Below are 11,934 nucleotides of genomic sequence, written 5' to 3' on the forward strand. Positions count from 1 at the left end.
CACACACACACACACTCGGGGTAACATTCACAATAACCGACAAACCAGAATACCAGAGACAGGAACTAATATAGGACAGATAACGAGGGGCAGACAGGTGAGCACAATGAGCTGATTAACTAATAATTAGCACGGGCTAAACCAACAAAAGGGGAAGAAACCACAATAAACAGTCCACAGGGGCGTTACAGTAAACTTGCTGGGTAGCGCACCTGGTACAGTATTGCACTTGTGATTTGATGACTAAATGTAAATGTGATTGTACTCAGGTACTCGAGTCCCGTGAAACATGAGTTGTGATCAAAAAAAGCTTATAGACTTGTAGAAACAAGCTAAAATGGCATAGCTGATTTGCTGACACTATTAGGTTTAGTTGGTATTTTAGTTTAATATATAATAGGGAAGTAACCTTTTGGCATCACTCACTGGACATTTCACTTTGAAATGTTGCGAAGCGTGCAAGAAGCAATGTAATATCATCTTGCAGAAATGTGCCACAGTCACGTTTTTTTCAATGAGTCTGGGTTGCATAATACTGAAGACTTCAAGAGAAACTTGCATCAGTTTGTATTATACCCACTAAACTGAAGTCAGGCTCAGATTCATGCCAAGACCCTTACTGCATACGCATACTGAGTTGACTAAACTTAAAAAAAAAATAACTTAAAAAATTAGCAATTAGTTTGAACTTTAAGCATGTAACTTAACTTTAACTTCAAACATTTTAAGTCAAAATTATCATTTACATACTGCTGTTTATTTGTGTTAAATAGCTTCAAACAGTGAAGTCAGCATTACACATAGCATATTTGGTAACTATATATATATATATATATATATAAACTTGATGTAAATAATAGGTTTGTTCAGTGATGTCATTTTTTTTTTCAGAGTAGGAAGAAAATGTACCTTTAAAATGAAAAGGGCCCAAGACCTCTAATTACCATCATTGCATGAACAAAACACATATATTTAACTAACTAAACAACATAAACAAGATTAAATGGAGCTAAAACCTCTATTAATTCTAAATGACAGCTATTTACACAGTCCTATAGATATTTAATGTATTCAGGAGCAAGGGATTATGGGTTTCCCTCAGCCACAATGCTTGGTAGAAGATTTATGAAGGTCTTTTCAACTCAACATTACATCAATCAGTGCACTATAGAAATCAGTGCTGTGTTTGTCTTGTTGCTTGGCAAACTGAATTGAAGAGTTGGTTTGTTTTTAAAATGTAAACTGTTTCTATCAATGAAAGCACGAGTTTAATTAAGGGAAGCATGAATAACCCATTTAAACAACACGTTTTACGCTGTCAGATTATACGGCACTAAAACTGTACAAGTGAAGGCAATTTGAATATCCTTTGAGACACGAGCAGCATTTGCCTCATGGAGAAACTTTCCTGTTTGCAGAATATTGATTAGCAAATGTGTTCTCTGTTTCCAGAGTTATCATCCACCTCCTGATATTAATAGATGGTGATAGGTTATGTAACACAGTTACTCATATGTTTGTCTGTGAATGCATTCTTTCCGTATCCATCACGAAGGCTCTTCACTGTAGTGGTCTCTCTTATCTCTTGTGAAGCGCTGGTTTGATAATTGCCTGTTCAATGAGCACACATCATCCTGGTGTTTGTAATCGGCTCAGAGTCGTTTGAGTCAGAATCGCCCCCCGGCAGATCCCAACAGCAGCGGTGAAGTGGGGCGTTTTCTTACGCGTGGTTGTACTGAACAGCTTCATAATACATTGTTTATTTAGAGGGAGCTAAAGACACAAAAGACCTACTTACATGTACAGGAATTTTGTTTTTCCACTGACGCTGGTTATGATTAAGAAATACATGCTTTTCCTAGAAATATGTATGGATGTGTGCCACAGCGGTCTGTCGGATTCTTCAGACATGAGACAAATTGCGTCCCATAACTTAACATTTCCACTTAAATATTAATCACAGATGATCACTACAATGTTCTCAACACAAATCTACCATTTAATTTGATTTTCTCTTTATTTGATCAAAATTTACATTACGTCATCACGCACTCCTGCAGAATGAGGCTGTTCTCAATAACTCAATACCTATATTCAATTTAGATGAAAATCCATATTTAACTAAATAATATATGTGTGTATTTTAAAAGTAACATAGCTACCATATTCTGACAGGAATAACAGGTTCATTTTGAAAATATACCTTTTTTTACTGTAAGGTTTTACATCTGTGACTGTGTCCCTACGTCTTCTAAACACTCAAATTAAATTAAATTAAATTCATTTCTAAAATCAGGCAATATCAAAACCACTCTTCATCTTGCCTTGATATTATTTTTTCTCTCTCTCGGATTTCACCTCAATTGTGTTACAGGGGACAGACAAGGATGATGAGATGCAGATCTAGTTGTAGTTTAAAAGTTTATTAACAAAATAAAAGGGAATCCAAAAATGGCAAGAAACAAACACAACAGCTTTACACATGACATGCAAAGACAATAACGGCAAAGGAACTAAGGAAACTGAGGGCATGTAAATACACAGAAAAATAAGAAACTTAACAAGAGGGATGTAACGGTATGAAAATTTCCTATCACGATTATAGTGACCAAAATTATCATGGTTATCAGTATTATCACGGTATTGTTAAAACGTGATGGAAATGTTCAGAAAGCACATAAATCACTTAAAGTTTTATATTTAAAATCAACAATCAACAAATAAAATGACTTTTTGTTTGCATAATCACTAAAACAATAACATTACCAATGATGTCTGGATTTTAAATGACAACATGACTGACAACAGTTTATCTAATAACATGTACGAAATGTTCCAATAAAGCTTTGAAAAAATGTCATAAAAAGGTAAACCTCACATTTCAGCCTTTAAATAAAGAAAAGGGTTAAGTCAAAATGATAATTGATTAATAAATGATTATATGTATTTTATCTGCTCCATAAATAATTCTAGATAACTTATCTGAATTGTTTAAATGTGTAGAATCCACATAAGCTTGTTTTTCATCAACCGATCAAAATTTACAGCAGGGCATGCAAATTCGGTCTGTTTTTTTGGCCAGACAGAAACTGCACACAGATTGAATGTGAATGTAAGTCTCTGTAAATCCACTCTCTGACAGCAGGTGGCACTTATGGAACAGCAGAATTACAGCTGTTTCCCTTAATCTCCATGGACTAAGCAGCATTGTGATTAAAACACCACTTTATTAGGTATTACATGGAGCGAAGTGGAAAACAAAATGCCATCGAATCTTTTCTGAAGACAGTCAGAATCTTCAGACGTACATTCATATAATTAATTCATTCATATATTCATTTGTATAATTCCCTTAGCACTCTTAAAACCTCCCAGCTTTTCCGCGGAGAGCATTTATTTATCCTCAATTGTTCAAATCGCGGTAATCGAATATGGTTATAATGATAATTAAAATTTGAAACGGTAATACTAACCGTGGGGAATTTTATCAGGATTCATCGTCAAACCGGTAATCGTTACACTTACATCCCTACAAGACACAGATGAACATAATCAATCAACCAGCAAGGACAACGGGGCTTTGGATGACCTCCATGGTGGGAATGAACTAACTTAGGGAGGCTTCCATGGCCGGGATGCTGCATCTTGGAAACTGGACTGGCAGAAATGACAGACCTTGGAAGCTGGACGAGACCAGTGGGGGAGGAAGGATTCTGGAAGGGACCAGGATCTTACACTAGCCAGACGGGCCTGACAGAGGAAGAGCTTTGAGGCTGGGGACACAGGTGGGACTTCAGGATGTTGAACTGGATTAGTGCTCCTTCTGGAACGGACATGGTGGCTGCCTCTAGCTCCAGAATAGACATGGTAACAGGCTCAGGCTCCAGGACGAACATGGCTTCTGGCTCTAGCTCAATGATGAATATCTCTACTGGCAGAAGGTCCGTGGCGAGCATGGGCTCAGGCTCTGGGTATGTGGTGGGTGCATGGTGGTCAATGTTGTTCTCCACCTCACCCATGTTGAAAAAGGAGCTGTTTGTTGCAAGCATCAGCTCAAAGTCAATACATTTCCCTTGAGGATCACATACTGAAATAGGAAATTGGTGTTTTAAATTGTCATTAGTCCAAACAAATGGAGAACCAAAGAAGTCCAAACAAATGGATAACTTTTAACAGAGCCCCCAACTTAAGAAGCAGATCCCCAACAACAAAACCAAGAGTCCAGGAGAGAGGTGGAGCTGAGGCGGACTGGGGGAGGGTGGAGGAGGGCCTGGAGACTGAAGCCAAGCCAGCAGAACAAGAAGCTATGCCAAAGTAGGGAGCCAGCAGAGCAGGAGGCCAGGGCGGAGCTGACAGGACAAAAGACCGTCTCAGCAGAGCTGGAGACCACCACAGCGGAGCAGACGGGGCTGAAGATCCCCAGAGTTTGAGAACACCCTCCTTGGCTGTGACAGGACAGGCAACTGGTCCAGTGTTGGCCTTCATGGCTGTGACAAGACAGGCAGGGAGTTCTAGGCGACCTCGGTGTTCATAACAGAACATGCAGGGAGTTGTGTAGGACCTGGAGTGATTGGCGCTGCCTCTGGAGGATCAGGATCAGACACCGCCACCTCGGGAGGATCTGGAGCAGACGGTGCAAACTTGTGTACAGACCAAACACTCAGAAAGGCAGTGGCCTTTTTCTGGGAGCGCTGCAGATGGTGGAAGGACCTCTGAGACCACCTGACTCAGATGTGCTGGAAACACGGTGCTTGAGAGCGCTGAGGCTGTGGGGATGCTGGCCACTCGTACCAACCTAACCGGTGGGTCCCTCCCAGCAACAGCTTACCAACAACCAAAGACAATGTCTGACAAAGGCTGACTGAAACACTGGGCTATACACACACACACGGAAGATAACAAGGAAACTAGACACACCTGGTAATACAATCAAGGGGACCAATGAAACAAAAGGGCTACAAAGGAACTACCCAAACAGGACACTGGAAGTACAATTTAAAAGTCCAAACAAACTGAGAACATGTAACAAGCACGCATACGAAACGCAATAAACACTGTCATGTTATCTTGCGCTCAGATGCCTGAAGTTTCATGAGATCATCTGCCCAATCAGTCCTGCTTGATAATGGTAAATGAACTTAGCTTGTTGTACTCGATGGAGCCTTGAACCAGAGGCTCAAGCTCTAAGTAAGAACCCCCCTCTATGGATGTACACTGTGGAGGAAGAAAAAGAAAAGAGAAAGAAAAGAAATGGAGGAGGAGAAGGGGAGGCGGAGGGATGCAGGAAGAATTGTCGCTGGGATGTAGCAGCGACTTCTGCTTATATACGCTCGCACCGGTAATTGACAGGACTGAAAGATTAGGCTCCTCCTGAACCTATGTTTGGAACTTCATTTAGTAACATTATCGTGTTAGATAGTTCTGAGAAATAATTATACAAAATTATTTTGATGACGGACTTTTGCTCAGGTAAAGTCAACAAACTGTCATCCTGTGTGAGACAGAGGAGACAGATAGATGCTAGGTCCATTGTATTTCTTGGTCTAGTATTCTGTCATGGTGCAATCAGGCAAAGATAAGTAGATGAGGATCTAGTTAAAACTTAACACTTAGTTAAAATACAACAAAGAAAGAGAACCCACAAATGGTGAGAAACAACAAACTTAACAGCTTTACCCACAACATGCAAAGACAATACCAGACAAGGAACTAAGGAAACTGAGGGCATGTAAATACACAGGAAAACAAGGAGCTTAATAAGACACAGGTGAACATAATCAATCAACTGATGATTAACTATAGAAACCAAGGGAAAAAGGACATTGGGACTACACATAGGAACAGCAAACAAAACATAACAGATTGTATGTGCATATATTTTGACATACTGATAGTGCTGACACCTTTTGAGTGCAATCAGAAACATACATTTTTTGAGAAAATGCCACATGGAAAAAGCAGAAGATGTAGGCCTACCCAAACATAAATGATTGATTAATGATTACTTGACACATGCTTTTATTTCTGCACTTCTGTACCTTGTCCCATTGAATGTATGAAGATGTTTAAAGATTAAACAATCCAGTGAACATGTTCTGTGAATTATACTATTACTATTCGAGTGAATGCCATATTTTGGCAGTTTAACTTGTTAATATTTGTCTTGCCAGGCAGACGACGCTCTCAGTGTATCTGCTGTCGTTTGTGGGGATGGTGATCTATGCTTTCACTCTGAACTTGGGTCATCTGTGGGTTGTGTTCCTCACATCAGGAGCGCTCGGGTAAGAGCTGCAGACAGTGACAAAAAACCTGCAGTGGACACAGAAGTGTTGTGACATTTAAGGCACACTGAAAAAAAAAAAAAAAAAAGATTTCCTTACTTAGTGTTTGTCTTGTTTTCCACTACAAATATCTAAACATTTTTAAATCAAGATACATTTACCTGAGAAGCAAAATTACATATAGTCTTGTTTTCTGGAAAATGTACCATTATTTAGTGAGTTTATGCAAAAACAAATCTCACGATCAGAAAAAATTCAAAAAGGAAAACATTTATTTTTTTTAAACTACTTTTAGATATTTTTTTCTTGTTTTAAACAAACTCACTAAATTTTAACTTGTTTTTCAGAAAACAAAACTTAAAATTTAGCTTCTCAAGTAAATGTCTTTATTTAAGAATGTTTAGATTCTTGTTGTACTGTTAGTTGTACTGTAAAATGCAAAACTAAATATAACTGTAACGAATCCAGTCCACTGAAGGCGAGCGTAAGTGAGAACCCAAGTGCAGTTTATTTACAGGTGATCCAAACATCCAAACATAATCCAAACAGACGAAGACTATATACACAGACTTGACTTGACTTGACTAGGCATGAACAGACTTGACGAGGCATGAACAGACTTGACTCACCGACAGCGGGTTACAACATCAATACACGACCAGACACAATGGGAACATGATGGCTACTTATAGCAGACAAGGAGGGTCACATGACATGAACAAACCAATGGGGAACAAGACACATGACTAAGACTACCAATCAGAACATGACACATACACAAGGCAGAGATACATGAGGGCAAGGGAAGCATGACACTAACAGGGTGAAACAAGTACAAAATAAAAGACATGGAAAACATGAACATGAAACAAAACCCAAACACAACATTACAATAACAATATAAGACAAAAATACTAAGATTTGTTTTTTGCAGTCTAGACAACAAAAGATCAAAACCAGTGTCATTAGTTTAAAATAAATATAGCACAAGTGCACTTTTCATGGAAAAATGCATTTGACAAAAATAGTTTGTTAGTCGTTGAAATGATAAAAAAGTAAAAGCATTATGAGACTGTGTGGTTGCCAAATGTTCCTGAGATGTTTTTTTAAGCTTAAAGTGACATTGTTACGCTGTAATTATACAAATAAGTACTGAGTATTATTGTAACACTCGGCCTAAATAAGGCAGGCTACACAAATAAAACTGTCCTTTTACCTCTTTAAAAAGCTTGTTTGAATGAGTTAAGACACAATAAACGTGTGTGTTTTCGGTTCGGCCTCACCAGTGCAGTATATTGAGTCCGGGAGCACGTAGAGGAACAGCGCTGTCCTGTGACGAAATCCAAGATAAATAGTCAATTCAATTCAATTCAAGTTTATTTGTATAGCGCTTTTCATGATACAAATCGTTGCAAAGCAACTTTACAGCAAATTAAGTTTCTACAATATTTAGTGGTAGCTTATCAGTGGTAAACGAAAGGTTCATTCACGGCCCCCATGGCCATGACGTGGTTACCCGGGCATATAGCAAGTTTATTTGCAACAGGACAGTCATGAAGTTCGCAGCCAGAATCCTTGGTTGTAACAGACAGGACTGAGGGTTCATAGGTAGCCTCCTCGGCTGAATCGGGACAGGAGAAAAGTTCATAAGCGGCCTCCCTAGCCATGACAGGACAGGCAGGGGATTCACTAACGGCCTCCATAGCCATTACAGGACAGGAAGTGAGTTCACAGATGGCCTCCATAGCCGGGCTCCGCTGTCGCCACCATTTTGTGAGCGTGCTCTAGTGCGCTCGCCATTACACGAGTGAGTGCAGGGTCGCGTTCCTCCGTGACACCCACAGTAAATAGAGAGCCAACAGTCAACAAAGCATAAGCCAAAAATTGGCTGAGTGACAAACGCGGACCCTCGCGTCTTAGCTTAGACTGAAGAGGTTGATTAATGCCATCACAGAAAAACTCTTATCAAAATAATGTCTGGTAACTCTGAATAGTGAGCGATGGCTAAAAACTCTCGAACATAGTTCTCCAACGATCGCGGGCCCTGTTTAAGGGCTAATAATATTCTTGTAGTGTCCATTCCTGGCCAGTGTCCACTTGAACAGCTGCTGGATCCTTGTGTGGCCGAGTATTCTGTAACAAGGCAACAGGGCGGAGGCAGAGAGTTCACTGACGGCCTCCATAGCCGTTACAGGACAGGCAGAGAGTTCATTAATGGACTCCTCGACCGGAACAGACAGTTCACGGAGATTATCACTGGGCGCCACCACCGCGCAAGGAACTGAGGCAAGTGCCGCCGTCTCAGGAGGTTCTGCAGCCTGCGCCGCCACCTCTAAAGAGACTGCAGCGGACACCATGGCCTCTGGGAGCACAGCAGCGGGCACCGTTACCTCGGAAGGTTCCGCAGCATAAGCCGCCACGTTACAGCATTGTAGCCGGTGCCGCCGCCTCTAGCAAATCGGCGGTGGTGTACATGGCCCAGATACACCATAGAGCAACCCCACATACGGGAAGTGTTGCAGACAGGGGAATCAGTTCAGGAACAGGGAGGTTTGAGAGCGCTGGTTTAGGGATACCAGCTGCATGTGCTGACACCAGCGGTGGATCCTCCATGCTAGATGCCAGACAGGGATACTGAACTGACCTCGAAGATCTGGGTGCAACAGACAGGATGTGATGAGACTCTGGAGGATCAGCAGTAGCTACGCTAAACAGCATAAACGCTAAAACAATACTCGGCCGTTTGAAAATGTGATGGGACTCTGGAAGATCAGCTGTGATGTGACATGATTCTGGATGATCAGTTGTGATGTGACGTGACTCTGGATGAACAGCTGTGATGTGACGTGACTCTGGATGATCAGCTGTGATGTGACGTGACTCTGGACGAACAGCTGAGACATGGCAAGACTCTAGAAGATCAGCTGAGACGTGACGAGGCTCTGGCAGATCAGCTGTGACGTGACGAGGCTCTGGCAGATCAGCTGTGACGTGACGAGGCTCTGGCAGATCAGCTGTGACGTGACGAGGCTCTGGCAGATCAGCTGTGATGTGACGAGGCTCTGGCAGATCAGCTGTGACTTGACTTGACTCAACTTAATAGGTAGCAAGTGCAGAGACTGTAAAATTGGGGTAATGTGATCATATTTTCTTGACCTGGTAAGGACTCTAGCCGCTGCATTTTGGACTACCTGTAGCTTGTTTATTGAAGATACAGGACAAGCACCTAGCAGTGCATTACAATGTATCAGAAACAGGTAACATGTTTCGTAACTTGGCAATGTTTCTAAGATGGAAAACTGCTGTTTCCCTTTCGATACTACACTCGTACTGCATCTTGCTAGACGCATATGGGAAAAAGCCTTTTTTCTCCTCAACTGAAGCCTATTTCATTCACGCAGTGAAACTGCACGGCCATTGGTTCGTGCAGGGCTTTAAAAACGAACCAATGGCACGGCAGCGGAGCTGCACGAGCCTATGGCGACGAAGCCCGCCAAAAGGATCTGAGTGAGTGTTATATAGTGTGTGTGATTGGTTTCAGGTGAACGTGTGATTAGTGAAATGACTACTGGGAAATGTAGTCCGGGGTGACATGTGAAAGTCTGTATAGTGAGAGAGTCACTAAAATGGAAGAGCGACCTCTGCTGGCAATTGGACGGAAGCCCATGAACCGGATTCGTAACACAAACAGACGATGAACACTATTAACAGCAATTATTATATGATGCAATCACCATCTGGCGATTCTGAAAGAGCTTATTTCTAAAAGGTAAGCCCTAAAAGAGCAAATTCTAGCGATGTTGTTACAAATGTCGCGCTGCGAGTGTGGCTCGTGCAGGGAATCTTGCACGATGCAGAAGGGCAGTGAGTGCGTCACCTGTCTGGGCAGCCCCCACACAGAGACTGCTCACTCACTGAGACGGAATGCTCTCGTTGAAAGCATGAGTTTCGCCCTTCTCCACTTGCAAACCGCCTTCACTGAAGGCAGCCCCGCTCTCCCGTTTCTCCTCTCTCAGCGAGCCTCGGAGAGGGAAACAGCGGAGTCAGGGAATAAGCAACCGGGTTAACCGATCGCATGCCGGAACTGTGCCTGCGTGCTCTCTCTACCCGTTGCACTCGGATCCGCCGCAGAAGGGCAGTGAGCTGTGCGCTTACTGAGACAGAATGCTCACTCAGAGCATGAGTCTCGCTCTTCTCCACTCGCGGACCGCCTTTCACTAAAGGCAGCCCCGCTCTCCCGTTTTTTCCTCTCTCGGCAAGCCTCGGAGAGAGAAACGGCGAAGCCTGGGAACTAAGCAACCACCCCTGTTCGTTTGCGGAAGACAGCCCGCCTCCCAGCTCTCATGTTTCTCTCCTCCCAGTTACCTCGGAGGAAGCAACGGCGAACTCGTGGGTTGAGCGATCAGGCAGAGCAATTTCATGCCGACACATCAGGCGTGCTTAATCTGCCAGTGTGTGTTACACGTGAAAATCAGCGCTCCTCGTTTCACAAGCAGCTTAATCCTCCTAGGCAGATCAAAGCAAAACGCTGGCAGCTTCACATTTGTGTGTGCGTCGCTGAGCCCCTGCTCACGGGTATGAACGATTAGGCTTGAGTGATTTAATACCGGCAAAGCCCCCGCATGCATCACTCTCCACGCAGCTCTTTGATCTGACAGTGTGTTTACACGTGGGGATCGGTGCCCCTCATTGTCGAGCGGCTCAATCCTCCTGGGCGGTTTGCAGCAGAATGCTGTCACCAATGATTCAATATCGCTGACAGCTTTGTATTTGAACGCGCCTCTCGCCTGGGTCACGCCCATGCTGAGTCTGCGCTGCTGAGACAGACCGCTCTTACAACTAGAGTTAATGTTTCGCTCTGCTTTGCTCGCGGCTCACCTTCTTCAATGAAGACGGCCCCGCCCCTCCCCTCATCCGCTACGAGCGGATTTGAGAGAATGCGCGAAGCATTTTTGATCTGCCAGAGTGTTTACACATAAAGATCATCAAAACTCCTCTTCTAACGAGTGCTTTGATCTTTTTAGGTGGATTAAAAGAGATTGCTGTCACTAATGATTATTATCACTGACAGTTTCAAATTGAACGCGTCTGGGCCACGCCCACGCTGAGGCTGCGCACACGGGGGCTGACTGCTCTGCTATGAGTGCATTAAGTCTAGCGAAGCATTTTTTGAAAGCATTTTCAGGGAAAGCAAATTTCCGATGCCAGTCTGGGTGTTGGAGATAATAAAACAAGGTTATTCACTGCAATTCGCTTGAATACACCGCGATTCAGCTGTGTGGTTCACACCTCAGCTTAGAGCAAAGACGCACACGTCCTGCGCTCAGAGGTGATGAATTTGCTGGCGATAGGAGCTGTAGAAACTGTTCCCCCAGCTCAGAGCGAGTCAGGCTTCCACAGCCGCTACTTCCTCGTCCCCAAAAAGGATGGTGGCCTCTGGCCCATCCTCGATCTCAGACACCTGAATCACGCCCTCATGAAAAGGTCGTTCAGGATGACTATGCTGAAACAGATCCTTGCGCGAATACACTCAGGAGACTGGTTCTTTTCGCTAGACGCATACTGGCCCCCCGCACTTTTACGAAGTGCATGGACGCTGCTCTCTCCCCTCTGAGACAGGTGGGAATCCGCATTCTCAATTACCTTGCCGACT

At 43.1% G+C, this 11,934-nt stretch overlaps 1 protein-coding gene across 3 annotated transcripts in view; it reads left to right on the forward strand.

Moving 5' to 3' along the window:
* Positions 1-11,934, forward strand: part of LOC107702238 (feline leukemia virus subgroup C receptor-related protein 2-like) — a 40,351-nt gene that overhangs the window by 19,290 nt on the left and 9,127 nt on the right. For 2 of the 3 annotated variants that reach the window (XM_016504486.1, XM_016504485.1), the window contains exon 6: positions 6,171-6,281. The exons of the other annotated variant lie outside the window; for it this stretch is intronic. In XM_016504486.1, coding sequence (XP_016359972.1) covers positions 6,171-6,281 — 111 coding nt within the window. The remainder of the gene's footprint in view (positions 1-6,170; positions 6,282-11,934) is intronic. 3 annotated transcript variants of the gene reach the window in all.

The sequence above is a fragment of the Sinocyclocheilus anshuiensis genome, unplaced genomic scaffold (assembly GCF_001515605.1).
Source record: "Sinocyclocheilus anshuiensis isolate Anshui unplaced genomic scaffold, SAMN03320099.WGS_v1.1 scaffold598, whole genome shotgun sequence".
Taxonomy (NCBI): domain Eukaryota; kingdom Metazoa; phylum Chordata; class Actinopteri; order Cypriniformes; family Cyprinidae; genus Sinocyclocheilus; species Sinocyclocheilus anshuiensis.